At 33.0% G+C, this 26,328-nt stretch overlaps 1 protein-coding gene and 2 long non-coding RNA genes across 3 annotated transcripts; 1 reads left to right on the top strand and 2 right to left on the bottom strand.

Moving 5' to 3' along the window:
• Window positions 1-2,022: 2,022 nt before the first annotated feature.
• On the bottom strand, window positions 2,023-4,562 carry LOC127856484 (uncharacterized). Its single transcript, XR_008038063.1, has 3 exons — window positions 4,202-4,562; window positions 2,632-2,752; window positions 2,023-2,232 (listed from the first exon to the last, which is right to left on the bottom strand). It is a non-coding gene; the product is annotated as an uncharacterized LOC127856484 (long non-coding RNA).
• Window positions 4,563-8,875: 4,313 nt separating this feature from the next.
• Window positions 8,876-10,569, top strand: LOC127856083 (uncharacterized). The gene is made up of 3 exons (XR_008037844.1): window positions 8,876-9,183; window positions 10,058-10,093; window positions 10,504-10,569. It is a non-coding gene; the product is annotated as an uncharacterized LOC127856083 (long non-coding RNA).
• Window positions 10,570-12,372: 1,803 nt separating this feature from the next.
• On the bottom strand, window positions 12,373-13,782 carry LOC127856478 (putative nuclease HARBI1). Its single transcript, XM_052392696.1, has 2 exons — window positions 12,985-13,782; window positions 12,373-12,816 (listed from the first exon to the last, which is right to left on the bottom strand). Exons 1-2 carry the CDS (start codon window positions 13,362-13,364, stop codon window positions 12,666-12,668), a joined length of 531 nt encoding a protein of 176 aa, XP_052248656.1. The 5' UTR covers window positions 13,365-13,782; the 3' UTR covers window positions 12,373-12,665.
• Between the last annotated feature and the right edge of the window lie 12,546 nt (window positions 13,783-26,328).

Here is a 26,328-nt window from a genome sequence, read left to right on the forward strand (position 1 = left end):
CTCTGGCCATGCTTTGTACTACGGGATAAGCATTGTGTAAATACAGAAGAGAGGATTGTTACAGAAGTAAATTGTATATGAAAGTTTAATTAGATCTATGTCAAACTGGAATGTATGAAGCAAACTGGAAATTGGAATACATGGTCATGGATGATGCAAGACACTGGCATGTTTATTGGATCAACCACTTTTGGCACTAACGACTTAACAGAGTGTAACAAAATCAATGAGTTTCCTTCTAGGATTGAATTTACTGGAAGGTTATCTTTGATTCTGTTTGATGCGTCACTGAATTATTGTAAATGGAATGTCCAAAACAGGAGAAGCAGAACAAAGGTTTTCCCTTTGTAAATAAGGTAATTTTTTTATAATTTCATTTACAAAATTGTATTGTTTGGGAAGTATTAAATGTTTGGATCTGGATACATAGAAGATACCAAAACATTATCTGGCTTTTACTCAACTGTGGACATCTCTTGAGTCTGTTTCCTGGGTAGAACTAGTACATACATGCCAGACAGCTAATGGTAATAATCCAAATTATGATATCACAACTAAACATCTTTTTACCATATTTATAAAGGCTTCAAAATCATGTTTCAAATGAACAACAATAATAGATTTTTAGTTATTAGTTGATATCCAAGCGGAAACAAACTTTTTTGATTTTCGGTGATAATTTTCAATGTTCGATGAACGATGTGTTTGATTCAGATCAACTTTTTTTGCCAACTGGTCTGCAAGTATCTTAAAGAAGGTAAATATATGTTTTGTTCCCTATAAAAATAGACCTTTAGTTAACATGCATAGATTGCTTTACCAACATCCAACTGAAATATTTTTGGAAATGGTTATTATTTTCAGAAAAAAACCCTACTAAATTCAGTTTAAAAAACAACAATCTCTTTAATTATGACTAGTGTATTTATATTGTTTTATAATTTATGGCATAATTGAAAAGTACATCCATGTGACTATTTTGAGTTAATTTGGTGTTCAAAATGTAGAAAAATAACAATGGTATCATTTAAATAAATTGGTTGCCATGGAAGCAAATGTACTACACAACACAAAATTGTATATTTTCATATGTTATTATTTTTATTTGAACAAGTCAATGCATTTTAATCTTACAAAAATTACATTTACTTATAATAAGTAACTCAAAAAAGTAATTAAATGTTAGAAAACATAAAAATCTCAGAATTGCTTTTCACAATTTGAGATACAATAAAGAAGGGCTTTGCACGTTGTACGGCCTTATTGTTTAACAAGTACTTACCCGTAATCTCATTTACTATTGAAATGGTATTAGGCATTCCATTGATCACAAAACTAAGAATAAAGATCAAAAGGAATTGTGCACAGATAGTAAAACTGACCATTTTCCAAATTTAAGGAACAGATACAAAATAAAAAAGAATACATGTACTGTAAATCAGGGAGCAAAATGCCACTAATGATGTAGACTCAAACTGAAAATACAGCTTTTTTATGAGTATTCATCATGTGTAATGGATACAATTAAACAGGGTGATGATTGGATAATTTTTAATGATTCTGTTTTTTCTGTTAAATTTTGTTATTTCACATGGGTCACATATATCAAGTATAAAATGAATGCTTAAATATAAAATTCAAGATGGCCGAGTGTTATAGGTTAAATAATTTAAGGACCCCCATGGATGCCAATATTTTTCTGGTGTTTTTATCTCTTCTAAAATTCTATTTTGAGGTTAAAATCTAGCAATTTAAGGCTTCTACTGACATACTTTAAAAAAATGCCTGAATCTGTGAACAATTCCCTTTAAGGTTAAAACCCTTTGGATGGCAGCTTATGTTTTTTTTTATTACCATTACATTCAACATAAAAAAACATAGTTAAGGTGTTAAATAGGTAAAACACTATATAAAATGCATCACTTAAACACTGATATCTCTTAAGTTTATACAATTATTTCTATAATAAAACTGTGTTTGTGTTTAAAAATATTTTTAAATTATTTTAGTTTTACACTTCAAATAAAATTCCAGCATGTACATGAAAATGTTTTCTAATTATAATAATTCAGGTTTGAATTTCCATTGTTAGAATAAATATTCACAGATGTTCTCCATTAAAACAGTACATTGTGATCTTAATCTCCAACCAGCTGTAGCACTTTATGTCCACATAGTGAAGAGACATACACAGTTACAGTAAATTCTTTGACTGAGTCCACATCAACATTTCTGTAAATAAAAATTGAACATAAAAAAGTACCAGTGCAAAAAAATCAAAAATGTAATCCTACTTATGTATCTTAAAATAATTTGGAATAACACAAAACTGACAGTCATGGTTGAAACTCTTATGGCTGGTAATCATCAGGATACACCAAACTTTAGCATGTACAAGTTTCTTTAATCATTAAGATATGTTATGAAATCTTTATCTCAAATGGATTCCCTTCACATCGGAATTCTTAATTTAAACTTGTCAATAAAATTAACTTAACATTTAAACTTTTTTTTTTTTTTTTACTTTTGTAGTGTTCCGATGCATATGTTTTAGTAAAACCAAAGTTACAAAGAATCATTTAATGGAGTAAGAATTATAACAGTCACTATATGCAAAACATAAGTTCTTACAAGCAGTTGAACAATCTGTTGCCAAAGTGATCATCCCTTCTTTCACCCGCCAGGATGCATCTGTGCAAGTAGTTGGGTCCTTTCCCTGGTGATTCATATAATTCATGAAGTATCTGTTCACCTAAAACACAAACTTCTTTAATAACAAATATCCATAATTAAATTTAAACACGGTATTAAATTACAAAAAATGACTGACATGCATGATTTTATGAAAAAAATAATACTGTTTAACTCACATAATTAGATAGAATTTCATTTTTTTAGCAGGATTGTAGTATATTTACCCGACATATGAAACATAAAAATCTTACTTTTTACAAAATATTTTTTAAATCAGAAAATATGTCTTACCAAAGCAGAATTATACTTTTATTGAATTTAATTTATTATTGTCCAAATTACAACACACAAAGTAAATAACAGCTTATCTTAAGAGGATTTTGTCAATTGTTTAGTCTTATCTCAACAGAAGGGACTGTTAAATAATAAATAGAAATTTAAACATTACTTAAAAGTTTAATAGATGTAAATGACTTTTTTTATTCATGTTACATGTAAGTTTTGACAAAAATAGCTCAAACTTACACATATCTTTAATAATATTACAATCTGACATATAAACAAAGTAAGTATTAAACCTTTAATGCCATACCATCTCAATTTAAAACAATAACACACCTGCAAATTTAGCCAGTATTAATTTAACTTCCAAAACAAAACATTTGCTGTCAATGTTAAAGGGACTTGTTCACACTCTATCAAAATGAGAATGTTTCAACTTGTTGTCACAGATTTAAGAAAGAAATGAACAATATACATCAGTGTGCGAAATAACACTAATGCCGCAGACTTTTACTGAAAATACACTTTCGTTTACTAAAAATCATCGTTAGAAATTGATAAAATTATAAAGCATCTCATACGCGAAACGATTTTAAATTTTTGATTTCTTGTGTGATCGTTATATTTTGTAACAACACGCGGATGGTTTTACAAAGTATAAAATAAATGTCAACCCATGTGAAGACGGTTTGTCAGGTCCGCAAATAATGTAGTTGTAAAGACTCAATGACGACCAGAACATGAACTCTGAATTACACAAACCCACATGTGAAGACGGATTGCTGAGCGGTTTCGGCGCTTGGCTTTTACTACATGGGTCAGTGGTTCGAGCCCCGGTGTGGTAAACTTTTTTTTCTGTTTGTTTTCTTTTTCTACTTTTATTCTTGTTTTTATATTGGAGCTATAATTTGTTACATTACAAAGATTGCTTACATAAAGTATAAATAGTACACCTGAGCGTACTATATCAGTACGGACAGCCAAGTGGTTGGTGCTAGACTTTTACTCCAGGTGTCAGTGGTTCAAGCCCTGGTGTGGATTACATTTTTTTCTTTCTTTAATTTTATCATTGGTTTATACTGGACTGGAACTATTTAGTTCCGATGTTTACATTTATCAATTAAAAGCATTTCATGACTACCTTCAAAACATGCCAAACTTTGTGAACAAGTCCCTTTAGCAAAGGCGATTTTTACCATGGTGTCATGTAGATTCGTCATCTTACCTGATGCGGAATATCAACTCCTTAATTTAGAAATCCTCCATGTCAATCAATAGCAGTTTGTTCCATTGTTAATCAGCGCAAATCTATCCAACTTTGACAGTAAATTTCAACATCGTATTGTTACTCTACGCTCGTTTAACCCCAATGAGTATTTCAATTTCAACAACAAAGCAATTGTTACACTCAACAAACTTTAAAAACGTTGTTTACATTATAAGCGATAACTTCGCGAGGGGTAAGTGCCTTTTTCGTCTGAACTAGTTACCAAGATCACAAGTTATATATGTTTCAGTTCACCTGAATGAATTTCAAATAATCAAGTGCAGTTATTTAACGTCACACAAAAACACGTTTAGCGTCATAAAACGTCGACCTCATTTGAAAGCATTTCTGCTGACGACTTCACATTTATTTATTTTAAAAGAGAAAAATAAAACTACTAGTTCTCGTAGTGTTTATTATAATCTGACAGATGGCGCCAAATGTTAGTTTTACGTCTTTTAAAACCTTCAATTAAAGAGCGCAGACTGGTTTTACGTTAGTAAGATTCGTAAGAATTCTTAAGTCTGCGAACGCGTTGATGAAACGTTCGTAGGAATTGGCGTAAGAACGTCCGTACGTAAAAATCGCAGAATTCTTACGAAAAACTTAAGAATTGTTTATGAAACGGATTATGTGTAAAACTGGTTGCTTTGTTATTTATTGTTTTTAATGCAATCGTAAACTTTTCCACTTTGTTCTGTCTTATTCATTGTGTTGCTTACATTTGCAATAATATCTGCTAATACACACATATTTTATGAACAAGTTATGTGTACTTTTGTCAACATTAAATAATCACATTTATAAAATTTGCATTTGAATTGGCATTAATATCATTGCGATGTTTGTTTCCTGAGCAACCACGATTTTGTTTCCACATTTTTCTCCAACGTTTACTAATTTACACAAAATATTATGCAACGACTTCATACACTAAAAGTTGTATAGTAGCAGTATAGTCACAAAAGGAATAGGATGCTATTCATCGATTTTCATCTCTCAATAATCAATGTCCTGTTAAAGTGTATAGCACAGTTTAGAATATTAGACCATTGCACACAATTAAATTATAAAGAACTTCATACTTTTCAAAATATTTTTCTTTGGATTGGAAATGAGGACATTTATACAAAAGCAGCCTAAAATATCTTTTTTACATTTGCTGATATTTTATGGATTAGCAACAAAATGAAAATAAATATAAAAATAAAGTAAATTGTTCCATTGGCAACCGATGAATTTCGATGTTGTTGTGTTTTTTCCTTAGAATTTTGCACCCAGGGGCCGTATCCACAAAGATCCTTAGGCATTTTCTTAGTTATTTACTTAAGTTCGAAAAATCACCTAAGGCAAGTTTTTCCCTTAAATATTCTTCTTAAAAATTCCTTAGGAAAAAGATTAGGTAAGTTTTTGTCTCGTGCATTTTTTTCCCTCAGTGAAACATAATTCGCCTAAGGAGTGACTTAAGTTTGTTGTCAGGGACATCCCCGGGTTCCCTGACATAAAAATAGCATCACGATGACGTCGTCATTATAACATACCACGAGATTTCTCGGCACACAAAAATGGCGGTTGTCTCTGTCTAAAGAGAATCGGTTGAATTTTATTACGTGTTTTAATTTCCGAAGCGTGCCACAAGGAGTTTTTATGGAAAACATAAAGGGAGTGACTTTTATTACATGCATACAATGCTTGTGAATTTAAGCAGCATTAAATGCCATGTTTTATTTGTGATTCCCACTGACGGCGTTTGGGTTTTTTGTGGATCTTAAAATAGCACTGAAGCGATACCGGATGTTTATAGCAGACGACGTTTTGTCGAAACTGTCAAAATGGAAGAAAAAAGAAAACGCAATCCCAACTTTTCGCTGCAAGATTTCTTGCTTCTTACCCAAATAATGGGAGAGACGCATCCCGACTTCCATGATATGGACATGTCTTTCCACAAGGTTGATAAGGCTAGATTCAGCAATCGTACGTATCAAAATATTGGTATCAAGCTTTAGACACCAACCAGAGAATCATTTGCATAACACTCAGTCTTCAAAATTAGCTTTGAAAAGTTAATTGCCAACTGGCCAGCTACTGAAGAATTCACTACATGCCTTTTAATATTTTTATGTCCAATAATAATGTTTTGACACATATTCCTACAACACTTAATTAAGCTCTTGATTTGTTGGAAATTAAGTCAGTGTTTCAACACATATTAGGTATGAATAATAATCTCTGCAATTAAGAAGGATCAGTTTCCACTTGTAATTTTTTGTCATCTTAAACAATAACCATTTCATGATTATTCAACGTGAAATTTATTATTGGCCCAACAGTTTTTTTTATATGCTACGGGCATTTTTACATGTGTTAATTTTTATGACTGTGAAATGTCTGTGAGCAGAATGGTAATAATATGCGAATATAGCCATTGCATTATGACAAAAACTTTAAATGAACAATGCGATAAAAATAAAAATAAACAAAAATAAACGTTCTATTAAAATAAGTGCATATTATTGAATATTGATCTATTTAACATGTGTTGCTAAATGTTACAATGAGTAATATGAATAAAACCAATGTTAATAAATATATTTCATAAACTACATTAACTTGAGCATTATTCATTTTATGTACCTGTAAGTAAAAAAAGAATATATGTATGATATCAGGAATCAGCAAAGCAACAAAGAATGCACTGTGGGTGGCAGTTACTGAAAATTTCAATGCCAGAGCCCAGTTTAGAAGGGAGCAATCCATTTTGGAGAAAAAATGGGAAAATCTACAAAGGGATCACAGAAATCTGTACATGGATTTTCAAAGACAAATTTCATTGACAGGTACCTTAGATATTAAACTAATTGTTTACCATTTCAAACATTTGTCGGAATGAACTTTGTTTTTGAATGTAAAAGGATAATTATGAAAATTGACATTTTTACACGTAACAGGAATAAATTGCAATTTACTCATGTAAGAAATAGTTTTAAGCTATTTTAATTGTTCAAATGCACATATAGACTGATGTAATTATTTCAATCTCAAAGACCTGTTAATAACATGAAATTATTTCGTTTCACCTGATAGAGGTTTTTTATGTCCCCAGCCACTATAGTGGGGGACGTATTGTTTTTGCCCTGTCTGTTGGTTGGTCTGTTTGTTGGTTTGCGCAAATTTTAACATTTGCAATAACTTTTGCAATATTGAAGATAGCAACTTGATATTTGGCATGCATATGTATCTCATGGAGCTGCACATTTTGAGTGGTGAAAGATCAAGGTCAAGGTCATCCTTCAAGGTCAAAGGTAAATATATAGCTTCAAAGCAGCGCAAAAGGGGACATAGTGTTTCTGGCAAACACATATCTTGTTTATATATATAAAAGAATGCATTAAGGAATAAAATAGGTGTTTGTTTCCATCAACACCAAAAAAATAGGTAGGTAGGTCGCCATAACTTTTATAAATTTCATCTTTACATGTTATTTTACACTTTAAAAGGGTAATTTCAATGACCAAAGTCTTCCAAATGTATAAACAACATTATTTCTACATAATTATCCCCACGCTTTTTGAAAAAAAGGTGGGGATATTGTGGTGATCTCCGCCGTCCGTCCGTCCGTCTGTCCGTCCGTCTGTCCGTCCGTCCTGGCCACTATCTCCTCCTACACTAAAAGCACTAGAACCTTGAAATTTACACACATGGTAGCTATGAGCATATGTGCGACGGTGCACTATTTGGAATTTTGATCTGACCCCTGGGTCAAAAGTTATAGGGGTTGGGGTGGGGCCGCGTCAGAAATTATCACTCATTTTTTTAGGTTATTTTACATTTACTTCTTTATTTCTACACCGATTCACTTCAAATTGATACTGGACCTCACCTATGACAATACGGTCAATCTCAACCATGCATGGCCCCATTCCCAACCCTGGGGCGCCCCGCCCACATAGGCCACACCCACCAAAAATTTCCATTTACTATAATTTTTTCATTTCTACACGGATTCACTTCAAATTGATACTGAACTTTTGTTATGACATTAGGGTCAATCTCAACTATGCATGGCCCCAATCCCAACCCTGGGGCGCCCGCCCACATAGGCCACACCCACCAAAAAAATCCATTTACTATAAAAAAAATTTAGGTTATTTTACATTAACTTCTTCATTTCTACACTGATTCACTTCAAATTGATACTGAACCTCTCTTATGACAAAACGGTCAAACTCAACTATGCATGGCCCCGTTGCCAACCCTGGGGCGCCACGCCCACATAGACCACACCCGCCCAAAATTGCCTTTTACTATAATTTCTTCATTAATACACTGATTCACTTCAAATTGATACTGAACCTCTCTTATGACAATACGGTCAATCTCAACTATGCATGGCCCCATTACCAACCCTGGGGCACCCCGCCCACATAGGCCACACCCTCCCAAAATTGCCTTTTACTATAACTTCTTTATTTTTACACCCATTCACTTCTAATTGATACTGAACTTCTCTTATGACAATACAGTCAATCTCAACTATGCATGGCCCCATGATCAACCCTGGGGCGCCCTTGGGTCAAACATGCGGCGTGGGGATACGCGTCGGCCTCTGCCGCGCCATTTCTAGTTATGAGATGGAACAACCTTTATTTTGATAAAACAATGCATTTTTAAAAAATTAATAATAACAATGAATTTTTAATGTAAACTTTACTACAAATCGCAAAAAAAGTTGAGTCGGCAGGGGTTAGTAGAAACAGTGACCTTTTTTAGGCCTAATGTATAACTAAATATGCTGAAATGTATTAAACAGGGCGAGGTCCAATTGGCAGAACATTGTCTGTCCTCACAGAGGCAGTAATTGATGTTATTGGAAAGCAGAGTGCGGCAGTTGTTGGGGCAGCAGGAGCAGCATATGACTCAACATTGGCCTCACTTATGCTGTAAGATTCACAAACAAGTATAATTAAAAATATGTTACTTCCTTAACTTTATATACTCAATATATGGATCAATATGGAATAGGAAAAAATGCTGAAGATACTGATGATTATTTTTGAATTCAGTGTCACAACATATTATGTTTCATGTATGAATGGTCAAGTTTTTACAGAAAAAAGGGAAGTACAATACTCAATAGATGTAATCATTTAGAAAAAAAGATAATCCCCCAAATAATGTAATAACTAACCTAGGGTAAGAACTCACAAGACAAAAGATTAACATTATTTTACTGCACCATTGAACACAATTCTATCATTATTTAAATAAATAAATTACAGAATATTTTTTGTAAATGGCATATTTTTAAGCAGCGTTTAATTAAAAGTTTTAGTATATAGAGGATATTTGTTGGATCCGGTGGATTATCGATTTTAATTCACGAGTGATCATAGAAAATAATAATTTCACGAGTGGCGAAAATATATATTTTCTATGATCACGAGTGAATTAAAATCGATAATCCACCGAATCCAACAAATTTTCTTTTTATTAAACGCATTTTTTACAGTTTATATACATTGTTTAAGAGTTTAACTAAAGACTTTTGCTTGGATAATGACGTCATTTCGTTAAAAAAATGACGTCATTTCACAGTAAACAATGAAAATTATCAATAATTCTCACTGATAATTTTCACTGTTTGAAACAGTGAAATTATCAGTTTTAATTCACTAATATTTCTCTATAAACCACCGGAAAGCATTAAATAAAAAATTTAAATTCTGCAAATTAAATGCAGAACAAGCCATTGATATCCCCCTTTTAAACTGATATTGTCTGATTACTTGTTTTTTTGTGTTTTTAATTGTTCAGTCCTCAACAGTTTGACCTATGTGACAGTGAAGAAAGGTGATTATTTCTTCTTCTGTTTGTGTAATATATATGTTTCAGATGTAATCATTATAAGGCATGACAATCCATACTCATTCGGGGTAGTGGGAACAAACAGCTTTTCTATTCTAGTCATGTTTACTTAAAACACATAATTCACATCCAATACATGCAAATCACATAAAAAACATGTTACACACCTCCAATTAAATAGCTAAGCATAACCCAAACAGAAGTTGTTCCTTTATTTGCTATTAAATATTTTATTTACTTCCCATGTTAATTAAGTATGAATTAGTTACCAACAATTTAAAAGAAAAAAGAAACTAATGCTGCAAAATTTTTACGTCAGTGCATATTTTTCATATCAATACAAATTCCCATGGCATCTACCATTCAATGTATATTTAATTTGATTTTTGCTACAGATCATCAGTTTCGGATGGTCCAATCTTCAATGTAATGGATCTTGTTCCAGTAAAACCTTCCCAAAGGTATGATATAATTGTATAATAAAAGAATGTAAAACATATCGTACAAAGCTGATCTTGTCAGTGTTTTAAAGAAGGTAAATGACATATAAACAGTTAATCAATGCATTAAAACTATCATTACAGTTTGCATCAGTGATACATGTACATAATGGAATCAAAGCTCACTGTTTTTATTTATTTTAAGTAATCTCATTATAAAATGAAACGTTTACACAGTTATTTTTACAATTTACAACATATTGTGTAACTATGGCATTTTGTGGCAAAATCTATGTACAGAACTTTTATTTTAGAGTCCAATCATGTTCAACAACAATCAGTACATTGCCAAGGTATTTTTATAACATTAATAACAAATTTATGTTTTCAAGCTATAAGCAATGATCACTAGTTATTAAATTATTTATTAATTTATTATAATTATGTAACTTCTGTCACTTTCATTTGAATGCTGCTGCATTCTGATTGTATAATCTGTGCACATGACCGTTTTTTTTTTTTCATTTTTAATGTCTTTTAAAGACATTAAACAATACACTTTACATGACACATTCCTGTCAGTAAATGTATGACAAAATATTGTAACTCAACAAGAAAATTCCATGACTTTGTGTAAACAAACAACGTTAATTGAAAATGAAAACTTTAAATTGAAATGTCCTGACATTTAAAGCATTGCATGAATAAGGTATACATGAAATTTTTTCAGCCCAAATCAAGCGCACTGTTGCTGTTGTAGTGACTCTGAAATGAGAGCCTTAAAGAAGAGAAAACTAGAGTTGCAGATAAAGTTTTATGAGAGACAACTTAAATTGTAAAATGACATATTAGTTAGTGTTTCTTTGTTAGTTTTTCAATAATCTTTTTTGCAACAGTTTTTATATCATATCAGCTATGTCCCCCGGCCCCCAAACCAATAACATCAGCGATGGCCTCCGACCCCCAAACTGATATTATCAGCTATGTTTTCTGGCTCCAAAACCTATAACATCAGCTATGTTCCCTTGCCCTGAAACCTATAATATCAGCTATGTTCCCCAGCCACCAATCCTATATTAATCAGCTATGTCTCATTCAGCACACATTTTATATACTTGTTTTGTCTTTATCAGATGTAAATAAACACACATTTTTAAGACTTGTTTTGTGTTTATCAGATGTAAATGAACACACATTTTTAAGACTTGTTTTGTCTTTATCAGATGTAAATGAACACACATTTTTAAGACTTGTTTTGTCTTTATCAGATGTAAATGAACACACATTTTTAAGACTTGTTTTGTCTTTATCAGATGTAAATGAACACACATTTTTAAGACTTGTTTTGTCTTTATCAGATGTAAATGAACACACATTTTTAAGACTTGTTTTGTCTTTATTAGATGTAAATGAACACACATTTTTAAGACTTGTTTTGTCTATATCCCCCGTAATTTACACTCTAAAATACTGTTCACATATAATATCACGGAAGCGAAGTCCATCTTCTGGACCAACATGAATCCCGTCATTGCGCACAGGATCTTCCGGCAGATCATCAACATCTGGCACACCATGCAGCTTGCAGATGTTGTGCAAAACTGCACATGCAATGATCACCCTGTCAATACACATTGTTTGTTGTTTTGCAATATATACCACTTTCACAGTAAAAAGACATTTTTATTGATACAATATTGATTTTCTTGCAATATATAATGGTTTTGACCTTGTGACCCAAAATGAGTGTGGTGTGTAGAACTCATCAAGGTGCATCTACATGAAGTTTCAAAGTTGTAGGTGGATTTTAGAGCCAATGTTAAGGTTTTAGCACGACGCCTAGGGTGGACGGCGGACGGCGAGCTGGCTATGACAATAGCTCGGGTTTTCTCGGAAAACAGCCTTGCTAATAAAATCAACAATACTTCAATTAAATGACACTGTGTGCATTAAGAAAGTCAAACAATAAAAGGGTTAAAATCAACAATAATACAATTAAATGGCAGTGTGTGCAAAAAGAAAGTCAAACAATAAAAGAGTTTTATCACAATGCACAATGTCTTTTCATATGGGGAATACACAATCTGTTAAAAACACAATGGTTTACAACATACGATTCACTTTGTGACATATTTCACAATTTTAAGAAACATTACCTGTGTGTTGATGGAATGGTAACCCATTCTGTTCACGTACATGGGTTCATCAATAGATGGTGCCTGGATCTGTACATGAGTCCCATCTATGACACCGATCACATTTGGGAATCTAATTAAAACAACATGCAGAAAATGCAGTTGTTAATAAATTGAACAAATACCTGTTGCAAGGGCACAATTTAACACAATTATATGATATTCCTATTATATAATAGGATTAATCAAGTATTTTCATTATCAGAAATTGGAACAACAAATATCTTATAAAGTGAAGTACCTAGCAATATGAAAAAATCCTTGTTTATTCCTGTTTAATGACTCAATGGTTGTTGGGAATCTAATGTGTCTCCTCACAACATTTTGGGAGCTCAGTGCATCAAGTGTTTGAGATACTGCTCTCGAAACACTTGATTGAGCTACAGAGTGCAGATCACCGGTGTTGAGCTGTATCACACCGGTAGCCAGGTACCTCAGTGTGATCAAGACCTTGTAGCCAGTAGAAAGGCTGTGGCTCCTGTCAGTATTGGGGGCTAAGGCAGCATCCAGCTGGGCAATTATATATGCCAATGTGGCATGGTTCACACGATATCTCTTGTACAGATCATCATTGGTCAACTGTGCAATGTCAATTCGCTCACGATACTCCCGAACTGCCATTTTGTTGCAAGCTGTATAACCAAAATGTTGAAAATATCACAATGTACTGTATGAATTGCTATATGGTAGAAAAGTAACTTACCATCAAATATATCCTGCCATTTATGGATTGATTTTCATTATCTTGCAAGGCAAAGTACATACAAATACTGGAACAGTGTTCGTCCCGATATAGTATAGATTAAGCCCAGCAAGATTTGTAACTTTTATTTCATACAGTATCATCTTGGTGACCGGATATTCCGAAACGCCAATGTTGTTTTTTCATCTCCAAATTCAATACAATGGGGGGATTGGGCGTCTGTCATTTTGTAACATAACGTTAAAAATGGCAATTGAATTGATAATAGAAAACACAATCAGTTTTAATTACTGGTTACAAAAATAACCGATTTGGTTACAAAATGATCGATTAATGATTACGAAATAACTGAAAATGCGTAGCTACGAGTACACGAAACGGCTATGCTACGAAATGACCGTAAACCCAATTCAACATTTCCGGATTTTCCTCGTTACTGACTCAAACAAACAAGTATGATTCTTTCATTAACAAAAAAACACTTCACATCAACTGCTTTTAAATCAGTGTTTACATTTGTATAACAAAATAACAGCTTGAAACCAACGTGCGAAAACTTCCTCGATCAATTCCTTATTTTTTTACATACGGAAGTAAACATTGCAACTTCCTGTCTCGCTAACAAATATAAACGGGTAGAAACAATTACTATTTAAATCAACTGCACTATCGATAAATTTATCAAAAGAAATAAGATACACCCACCGATTGTGATGATTTTCTAACTTCTCTCCTTGAAAACAGGATTCCGCGTTAAAATGGACGCTACGTTAGTTTTTTCCTTAATATTTAAGGGTCCTCCGGAGGTTCCTAAAAAGTTAAGGCGAAAATGCCGACTTAAGGCAAAACATAAGGGCATTTTGTTTTGTGGATAATACTTGAGGAATATCTTAAAAATTAAGGGAAAATAGCGAAAATTAAGGGGAAAATATTTAAACTTAGGCAAAAATCTCCCTCAGGATCTTTGTGGATACGGCCCCAGATGTAGGTTATGCTCATAGCAAGAATAGAGTCAGTGTTCGGAATCGTAAGCTCAAATTTCAGATTATTTTGTCATAAGTAGTATGACCATAATATGTGCTAAACAGGAAGTCATATTTGACCTGATGGGTCTAAATATCATTTAGAGCCGCGTTTTCAAAATTCATAATCTTAAACTTACTGGAAAACTTACTAAGATTAACCGAAATACTTTATATATATATATATATATATATATATATATATATATATATATATATATATATATATATATATATATATATGAGTAAAATATAAAAGTTATTTTCTCGTGGGGAACCATTTCATTAATATCAAATCAGGGGAAGAATTCCTGTTCTACTTTCAACAAATGATATTTAACTTTAAGTATAACATGCACATATACTGCTTGAACGTACAGTTCTTGTACAAGTATTATAAATAACCATCAACTAATCAAAATAAGTTTTCAAAGTAACAAACCCATCGATACATTTACATTTCATGTTTTATTTCGCATACTTTAGTAATAAAGGCATTACATTACTTTGACAGGAGTCAGAAAGACTTTGGCATGTCAATTCAGGTATATACATGGTATATAATTAATATTTATCCTCGGAATATCTGGTATCTTATCCTGGGCATGCGTAGAAGGGCTCAACAGAATGGGGTATTACAAATAATCAAGTAAATCGATTTTTGTAAACTTTTTAGGTACAAGGCTTAAAAGCAGGAGTTCCCCGGGGTCTTGCCACCAAGTAAAATAGAAAAAAATCTGGAGACCCTTCATCAATGATGTGTAATTGAAATATAACATAGGATGTTGGCTAGTTCATGTATTGAAAGATTCCACAAGAACTACCCGTGGGTCATTCACTAATAATAGGGTGACGTTGAAATTATACTTATTTTGACTTTTGCATGATTTCGTGCGAACATTATTGGGTGTCGTCAATAAACGAGTCGTGCTTGTATATAATTAGATGTATACCCCCTGACTCTCTCGATCCGACGTAAATACTTTCCAATTCCTCATACATTTGAGTGCAACAATCATTATGTTGTTGATATATAAACATGTAATACAATTTGCAAAAAATAATATAACTGTGATTTGATATATTGATAAAAAAGTGTAAAGATATTAACCATGTTAAATAAGAAAATTATATATGTATGCGTATATAGACTGGTTAAAAGTAATATTTGCACAGGATGTAGTCTGCACAGCCTGCAAAACACATTACACGCAAAAAATAAGTTCGCAAGTGTTATATTATACATGTTTACCCTGACAGCATTCATTTTAGATAACACTTTTTTTTTATTTCAATGTATATTAAAATAGGTATATTGGCATGCGTTCAAGAATGTATATTAACGCTCTATTATTTATTTATTTATTATTTTTTACAATTTTTCGATTGTGTTTATACATGTATTTTACTTTTATCTTTGTCATCTGTAACGTTGATGTCAGTGCATTAAACTGCATAGCTTGATGATGTATTTTACTATACGTCACCTGTGATATTACCTTTTTAATAATAATGTCATCACTAATTTGATGAATTTTACACTTTCTTGCCGATATAAAATATGGACGGATATGCGGTGCTTTATCTTATATTTCAAAAGTGGTGGATTGAATACATGCATTTATGCATTTCTTGTGTTATTAATAATTAAAAAACATACACGGCTTCTTGAATGTAAAACAAAATTTTACGTAAATTTAAGTGCCAAAAAATCTTCTAAGCTCTTAGAATAAAACGTAATAATGTGGATTGACGATGCACTTCAGTAAGTAATAACAAAGCAATTATGTATTGAAGTTTAAATAACGTACAGTTTTGTTTGCTGGCTAACTATATCAACGAAACCGCAGTTCTGCCTCATGTCACAGCTAATTCGCATTTTAATTGAGTTTATTTTTATTTAAATATATGTTATCAATTTTATATTTATTTTACACAATTGTTATTCTTTATAATAACTTTGAAGAATAACGCTTCCAGACGCATTTATCTTTATAATGAAATTGTGAACGTGCATTATCGCGGCGCAAAAACTAACACGTTAGTTAATAAACGACAGCTTTAGCGACAATGGCAGCGCATGCACTCCCTTATTATATGCATATTTCCCACATCTTTAAAATAAGAGCAATAATATTACCAAAGGGTTCACGTCGAGGTAACACCGTAGTAACGCCGCCATTGTTAAACTGTTTGCATGACTTTGTATAAATGTGTTGTGTTAATGAGTTACCTTCTCAAAATAAAGATATTATTATTATTATTATTATTATTATTATTATTATTATTATTATTATTATTATTATTATTATCATGCACTGCCTTATTATATGCCTATTTCCCACATCTTGAAAATAAGAGCGATAATATTACCGAAGGGTTCACGTCGAGGTAACAATGCACCTTACATATTTTGTTACGGCGTGAGAAACGACAGCTTTGGCGACAACGGCAGCGCATGTATTGCCTTATAACATGCATATTTCCCACATCTTTAAAATAAGAGCGATAATATTACAAAGGGTTCACGTCGAGGTTACACTGAACCTTAGATATTTTGTTACGTACGCCGATACGTTTTGCACGACGGCGCCTCCTATCAAGCATCATATCGGAGTGAAATGTGCTCAAACAACAACGGATGCAACAGATATTTGATTTAACGTCGTTTTTGATGTTGTTGTTTTTCAATGTGACAGGTTAAACAGGCATCACACTGACAAAACGTGAGAACGGCAAATGATATCATGTGTATTAATTTCGTGTATGCGTATGCTATTTGAAGGTGTATTAGATGGTATGTTTTTTGTTTTTGTGACGGTTATTTAAATAATGTATTCTGATTCGCACAAGGAATGTTCATATTTGTACAACCAAACTTGGTCGGCTTATTGCATTTGCTTTGTATTTGTTTGCAATATCCCCTTACACGTATAAAAATAGCCTATACATGTGCTAATTTTTAAACTGTATGTAACTGGACTTGTTTCCGATATGTTGACCATCAATCAAACTCCAAACATCCAAACGCCGGAATTTAAACGTGTCATGTGATTGCAGTGTGAGCTTGTCAAATAACAAATGATGATTTGTACTTCACTATTAACCAATACATGATAGTTAAAGAAGATATAAGTGTATATACGTGTAAGATTTTTTATGGTTCTGGCTACCATAACTTTTAATGTCGCTTTTTATGAATTTTGACTGGCGCGACTTTATAGTTATGGATCAACCCCATTAGGAAAGTCAACCAGAAATTCCCGAAAAGTACAGTTAACAAAGACCGGTCAAAAACAGCATTTAAATGCAGTTATTGGCCAAAAATCAACCACTTAATCGGAAAGATTGACATTTTTCACATTTAACTGATATATTCTTTCACAAAATACTATCTAAAAAATTAAAATTTATCTATTCTGCTCTTACATATCGAGAAAAACAGCGATGTGACAGACTTTCTTGAAATGCGAATCTCCCGAGATTTTAGGGTCATATGACGTTATTTCTATTTTTAGTAACATACCATGTGCTCAAGTGTTTTCAAATTTAGAATGACATTTCCCGGTATTTTATATTATACTGGCTTGTTTTGTAAAAAAAATTGTTGTGTAAATACAAACTCAAAGTAAATATTATTTAAAACTACCTGATTCAACTGAAATCAGTCTTATAATCCACCAGACGTTAGTTGTAAATCGCAAGTAATAGATTTCAGAAAACGAAAGTAATGTTTACAATTTCAACAAAATATGTCAAGGTCGATCCGAAAGTATCCAAATGAAAAATTCGTCACATGACAAAACGACAATGGCGTCAAAATTGTGAATTTCAGACTGATGAGAGTTATTTTCATCTATTGTAAGATGCATTTGAAACATTTGAACCATGGAATATTCCCCGATGCAGTAATCTTTATTCATTCACCAATATATGTAGAAATGTATCCAAGAAAATAAGCGTTCTTTGATTTAGAGCGTGACACAAATATGTTACGACTCTGGTTGACTTTCGATAAGGGGTGGGCTTCAGCGTACAGGGATGTCAATACTATATAAACGGTACGCTGAAATTTCTTTAGCTAGTATTTTTACAGTGGCATAGAGGTGAGTTTTACTCCTCTTGCTTTAAATTTGCATTCCTCTTTTTTTTCATCTCGTTCACACGGAATACTAACTATAGGGAACAACATTCATGTACTAACTCGTGGGAACGAGGTTACCATGTAGTCGAAACTAATCATTAAGTCGAGGGAACGAGAAAAGAAGAGGAGTGAAAAAATAAATAAAAGAGGAGTGCAATGAAAGAAATAGCGATGCAGTACATTAAGGAAGGGTGAATTAAACAAAAGAGGAAAAAAGTTTAGCTATCTCGAGGGAAACAATTCGCTAATTTGTTCACATGTGTTAGTCAGCAAATCGAATGGTTTCTTATATAAATTTAACATTTACCCATGATCATCATGGCCGAAACGAGATGATCGTAAGGTATTTTCAGAAAGGACATTCATATCGTCAACTGTGAAATCTTAAAACCTAAAGAAATGAAGCGAATTGAATCAAAGAAAAATCAAAGGAAAAGCAAACCCCACTTTAAATTTGTTCATTGAGCCTTATTTGTCAAATATCTTTATCTAATAGCCAGAACATGCGATACACATTGATACTGTGGTGTTTAATACGTTGTTCTGAGATTTCGCAGATTTTGCGTGGGTTTTCGATGTTAAATTGTGTGTATTACGAAGTTTATGAGGTTCTTCCACGTCCGAGGCTTCGTTATGTGAGGGCCCGGAGTGTGTCCTAGCACTCCTAATTATTTAACTTTTTGACACACGAACAATTTTGGAATTACGAATTTTGGATAAAAGCTGCAATGTCCAGCTATTTTGTTTTTATTGAAAGATATTTATAATGTTGTTGTGGTCCTGTGCTGTGGGGGAAGCCATAGTGCCAGGAGGAAAACCCCTCCTGTCCGGTATGGTGGCCACCAACTAAACTCACATGAATCCGGTGTTATATCATACCACGCCGGCTATATATATATATGCTTCCAGAATATTTGCAGATGATTGGTTGTATAACTCGTTTCCTCGAGATAGCTAAAATTATCTCCTCTTTTGTTAAATGCAACGCTTCTTTATTTACTGCATCGCTCTTTTTTTTAATTGCACTCCTCATTAATTTAGTTGTGCACTCCTCTCTTTTTTCTATCTCTTTCCCACGACGTAGTAAGTCGTTCACACGACATAGTTACTCGTTCCCACGAGGAAGTGACTCTTTCCCTCGAGTAAGTATTTCGTGGGAACGAGATAGAGAAAAGAGGAGATCATTAAACAAATGGAGTGTCCCTATTTGCCACTTTAAATTTAACAGGGTGACATTATTATCATTATATGATCAGAGCATCTATAAGGAAACATCGAAGAAAAGTTAAGCAAGCCAAAATATGATGATGATTAAGGTAATATTTGTGAAACAATAGTTTCAATCGGTGGAAGTAACATAATAGTCAAGAAGAAAAGGAGGTCTACGGTGAATGATTAGAAACTTTTTTTCTATGCTGATGATGATCTTCATTGTCTTGGGTAAAAGAAAATATTTGTTCCCAAGAAAATAATTATACCCACGGGGTCTAAATCCAAGATGGCTAAAGATACAAACAACATATATTTACCACCATGATTTCGGTAAGCTTTTTAACAAGTTAACAAATTTAGTATTTCTCAAAATATATCAATATGCACATTAGGCATTTTCTCTTTACTCATTTACCCCGCCCACTTTTCTTGTCTTACAGATCAAAATTATTGATTATATTCACATGACATATTACATATTTATATTCCTTAGTCCCATAAGAATGTATAACTGTAGAATTATATAGGATGAACATTGTATCTAAACCCTTTTTCAGGTACCATTTGAAACATGTCATTAGCACAAACACACATGTTTTTGTTTTTTTTACCTTTTTTCATTGATACACTCATATTTTTCATATTTCACCAAAAACGTATTTGTTTAATAAGAATAATATGTTCTCAATTGCTTAAATAAAAATGCTTACCAAAAACATGGAAAATATATGTTGTTTGTGTCAGTAGCGAAAGGAACGGTATTTCCCATGATTTTGGTCGGCCATCTTGGCGGCCATCTTGGCATTAGATCCCGTGGGCATAACTTTTTTTTTATTTAACCCAATGCAATGTAGAACATCATCAGCATGTTTAAAAAAGTTTCCAATCATGCACCGTAGACCTTCGTTCCAACTAGACTATAAATACATCTTTGTAATTATTAAAGGGTTTTTCGTTTTTCATATGTTTGTTGTCCTAAAGACAATATCTGAAAAAAAGTTTTTTTCGAGAATTATTATTGAAAAAAACTTACTTCTGTATTAAAATGTTTTTGCAAAAAAAGTTTGCATTTTTGTCGTAAATCGTCCCTTGATTTCGCTCATTGTTATCGTATTATCGAATGTTTGCGTATGGTATCCGACCGGGCCGCAATATGAAATCACGCGGACTCACGAAATACTACTACTACTACTACTACTACTACTACTACTACTACTACTACTACTACTACTACTACTACTACTACTACTACTACTACTACTACTACTACCACTACTACTACTACTACTACTACTACTACTTCTACTACTACTACTACTACTACTACTACTACTACTACTACTACTACTACTACTACTACTACTACTACTACTACTACTACTACTACTTCTACTACTACTACTACTACTTCTACTACTACTACTACTACTACTACAACAACTACTACTACTACAACAACAACAACAACAACAACTATTACTACTACTACTACTACTACTACTGCTTCTGCTCCACGCTTGCAGTGAGTGTATTTACCAGCTTGTAAGACGACATTGGCCAGTCTAGTGTTTATCTTTGAAATCTGTACATATTGGCTGCTTTTAGGGACAACGGGGCTCATTGCATGTCAAATGAGATAGCCTGTGTACACTGATTAACCTGTGCAATGCGCACAAGCTAATCAAGGACGACAACAGCGAACAACTTCAGTGCCTTCAGCGCTTTGATTGAATCCTGTTATAATATCTACTTGTTTGACAGTTTTAAAGCCAACGTTCAACGCATATAATATCATTTTGATAACTTTTGTTAAAACCAAGCAGACTTTGATAAAAGTGCATAGAAACAAGTTCATCGCCCATGGCAAACCCCTCATTTCGCTTTCATAATTAAGCAGCGGTAATTAAAGTCAATCAAATACTAAGTAAATCGAGTCTGTCTTTCACAGTAATTCGTGTACATGTTATATTAATACAACAACAAGGTAATTAAACTTCGTATGTATCTTTAGTTCAGTATCATTGTAGTGGAATTATATACTGTGTGCCGTCCCTCTTATCCTGAAAAACATAATTTTAGTTTTATTGGAGTTCGCTACTAACTTCAAACTTCTGCAATATTCATAAATATATTTAGATTATGTTGCAATTCCTGAACGTTATTTGGAAAAAAATATATATCACATGCGTGCCACACAAGAAATCATCTGAAATAATCTGCATCTATACCATTTATACCACACTCAGAAAAGAATGATTCTAAATCATATGAAATATAAAAAACAAAATCGGCGATTCTCATTTCTATCCCCTAGAATACTTTCGAAATCTCAATTGTATCTTTTACAATATTCAACAGATTTAACAGATGATTATATTGTTTAAACAATATCGAACTTGGTGCCTTGTATTCCTAGTTTAAAGCCACACAACTTATTTGGCATAGTTATATTAAGTATAAATATGAAACATATTTTATCTATGCAAATTATAATATATCTGGTGGTTACAAGGTAGAAATCAGTCTTGTTAAACTGGACGTTTGCGTCTAGAAATCCTACTTTCGGTTTTAAAGCGGTACCGTTTGAAAAATAATAACTTACTTGCTAACTAGACTATATATTTAATTTTATATTTGCCAATACGAATATATCTGGTGGTTACAAGGTAGAAATCCGTCTTAAAACTTAAAAACAATCGCGTTTGTCGAAATGGACGCATACGTATTGAAATCCTTCTTTCGGTGTTAAAAGCGGTACCGTTTGAAAAATAATAAATTACTGGCTTACTAGGCTATAGATTCAATTTTATCTATGCCAATTAGAATGTATCTGGTGGTTTCAAGATAGAAATCCATCTTTTTGCGTTTTAAAACTTAAAAACAATTGCGTTTTTCGGAATGCACGTTTACGTATACGAAATCCTACTGTCGGCTTTAAAAGCGGTACCGTTTGAAAAATAATATATTACTTGCTAACTAAGCTATAGATTAAATGACATTTTGCACACTTTTAAATTGCATCTATATGTTTTGATTTACATGTATTTCATTTCAAGGTCAGAGGCAAAGTGTGTGGCTTTAATGAGTTGCACAAAAGCTTTTTTCGAACAACATAAACGAAGGCTGTACTTTACTTACGTCCACTTATACACTCTTAAGCTGTTTTACTTTATTAAATAAGTGTGTCACTAGACAATAAAATACAAAAATATTATCAAGAATGCTCCTTTTATTGTCGATGCTCTCGAATGTATACATAATTATGTTTCACCCATTGGGAGAGCCCGATATTTCAATGCGAGTAAACCGTTTTCCTAAAATACCCAATAATGTAATACGTATTAAGTTATTATTGTCATTTATACTACCTTGCGTTTGCCTATCTATAACGCAACCTTCAGAACAAGAAGTTTAAAATCAACCACTATCAAATATTTTGTTGAAAAGGTGTATGTTAATATGTAAATTTAAATATGATTATTTATAATTATATCAGGGCCTCACATTTGAAAGATTTTAATTCTTAAAAGCTTTATTTATTAGTAATATTGAAGTAGTTTTTTTTCTAATTAAACATTACATGTGCCGAATAGAAATTTATTATGTTACCATTGTGAAGCAAACATTGAAAAAAATCTTTTAAACAAAAAACGTTCTTATTTGATGCATTTTATGCATACGTCGACTGGCATTGATAAATTGAATGAAAATATTCAAAGACGGAACATTATTTGGGTTGTTTAGATGGTTCACTTTAAACATAATGGGCGCTTCACTGATAATATATTTTAACGTTGATGGTAACGATCAACGGCTCTTCGAACAGTGAAAATGTAATGACAAAACGTCCTCTTATCAATATAAAATACGATAAAAGTTACTTAAAGCGACAGTGTCACAAGTTGGATCTGACGTATTGCTTGTAAGACGTCATGACGTTACTTCCGGCATAACAAGTTTTAAAAAGCTCCGTTAAATTATGCGCTTTATCTAAGATTTTTCAGAAAAAAACAATGATGTAAATGTGAAATTTAATGTAAATAATGGAGTATTTGACAGCGGACATTTTGATACCAATTGAACATGGCAGAACGGATACAGAATTGCGTGTTGATCGCTACAAAAAAATCCGGACTTGAAACAACTAGTGGACCGATGAAAACAAGAGACTACGAGTTAAATAGTGAAAAGGCAATGAAAAAGAAACTCAATGCGACCACAAGGGACCACGCGATTGTCAAGGTGACTGGTGGTGGGCTGAAAATCGAATTTAGTACTGGTATGTATGAACTTTTCAAAAGCTGTGCTGATGAGTTTTACCAGTCTGAAACTTTGAAATTTAAATGTAAAAAAAACACCAGTGTATGATAATATTGGTAGTTTAGTGGAAACTATATACAGGCTATCATCCGGAAGAAATGGTGTGTATACAATTAACTTGTATCACACAAAATGTTCGTGTCCGGTTAATGGGAAAATGGTGAATCAGTTTGCGGAAAGTGACTTATAAGAAATCATACAACTCACTTCTAATAAATTAATATCAGAAAACTTGACCGTCGATGAAGTGAATGCAACATTTCAAGAAATGTTTCAGGAATGCATGCTAGTGTTAACAAATAAACAAACTGAAGAAAAAGATGTATGTTGTTTGAGACCGGAAATAAATGATTTCAATTTCATGGTAAATACCAAGCAACCTGAAAATTTTGAATCGGTGTTAAAAGTTCAACACGTGCAAATTGACGCAATTACTCAAACGGAGAGCACCGGGATTGAATTTGATTTTGATACATTTTTTTGTTTGCTTCAAACAATTCAAAAGTCTGTAAGTGATATGCGCAAAGATGTTTGTGAGCACATCTTAAACACCAATCGCGGATTCAATGAGACGAAAGACATTATCCATAGTGTAAAAGTAACTAGTACAACGAATTCCCGAGGTACGGACGACAAATGCGATTGTTTACAGGAAAACGTTCAAGACCTGTAGCAAACACTCGACCAATTAAATATATCTGTACAGAAAAAATTTCAATCGCTCGGAGATATATTTAAGGCAAACTCCCTACCAAGTGTTCTTTCCAAAGGTTATATGAATGGCTCTGTAGAAGCAACAAGTAAACGGATGTCCAATGACACATTACTAGAAACCGAACAAGTGTCACTTGAGCCTAGCCCACAAGCGATCTCCGATATACTAGAAAGTACTGTGCATTTTGAAGAAGAAACCAATAAAGGCGAGCATAGATCGAACATTACGCCACAAACGTCGAAGACGTTACTGATTGGAGATTCAATTTTGAGAGGCATAAATACGCGAGGATTATGCGAATCTGTGGACATATGCACTTTGCTAGGGAAGACAATGCTGGATATCTGTGAAAAGCTGCGAAAAGTGAATAATATTTGCTGGTGGGAATGATGTCTCGAATGGCCAGCCCATTTCAATAATCAAAGATGTAATCTTGCAGACTTCGCAATGCATTCAAGATCAAACAAATTGTGAAATATTTATTTGTAAAATAAGTCCTCGACGGGATGTTGATGTACGCGATTTCAACTCAATGCTAGAAGATGTATCAAGCGAACTTCCGGTAAAGCTGATCGATTGTTATAATTGTTTTGTGTACGGAAACGGACAATTGGCGAATCGACTATTCAGACATGATGGAATTCACCCAAGTAATTATGGATCAAGTTTACTTGTGGCAGCAATCAATGAAGTAGTGCATATAACTAAGAAAAGAATGCAGGAGCAACAACAACAACATCGTCAACTTGATCAAAATCAGCGGAGGCGTACTTCTAACGGTGACTTCAAAAACGGGCATCGTGAACACCGGAGCGCTAAACCGAACTTCCAATACGGGCATCATGGCTTTAGGAACGGGCATCGTGACTTCCGGAACGGTTATCATGACTTCCGGAAAGGGCATCATGACTTCCGTAATGGGCACCATAACTTCTTCAGGCAGCATGATCTAAGGAACGCACACCTGGACACCCGGAGTTAATATCAGGATTGTCATAATGAAAATCTTGACTTCCGGTACGTTCGTCGACACGTCACTCATGAAAACAGTCGACACTGCACGAACTGTGGACGTCAAAATCATGTTACACGTGACTGCAGACTACCCAAAAGACAATAGGTTACTGATGACAGACGTACTACATCGTTATATAGCACAAATAAATTTGACATTCTTTCGTCGGTATGTAACCTATATGACTCGCACAAATGTAAGTGTAGTTTAATTATTGCTAATGATGATACAAATCAACATAAACCACATTGCTTAAGATTGAATAATGTTGAATGTAGCACAATAAATAATTTAGACACTGATATATCATACCTGGATAGTAACGTTCTTATGGACTGTCACATACAATCTGCTTTAAAATGTAACATAAATAATGATTATTATATTCCATTTACATATAAAGGTTTGCATATTATGCATTTGAATATCCAACATTTATTGCCTAAATTTGATG

This window comes from Dreissena polymorpha, chromosome 13 (assembly GCF_020536995.1).
Source record: "Dreissena polymorpha isolate Duluth1 chromosome 13, UMN_Dpol_1.0, whole genome shotgun sequence".
Classification (NCBI taxonomy): Eukaryota; Metazoa; Mollusca; class Bivalvia; order Myida; family Dreissenidae; genus Dreissena; species Dreissena polymorpha.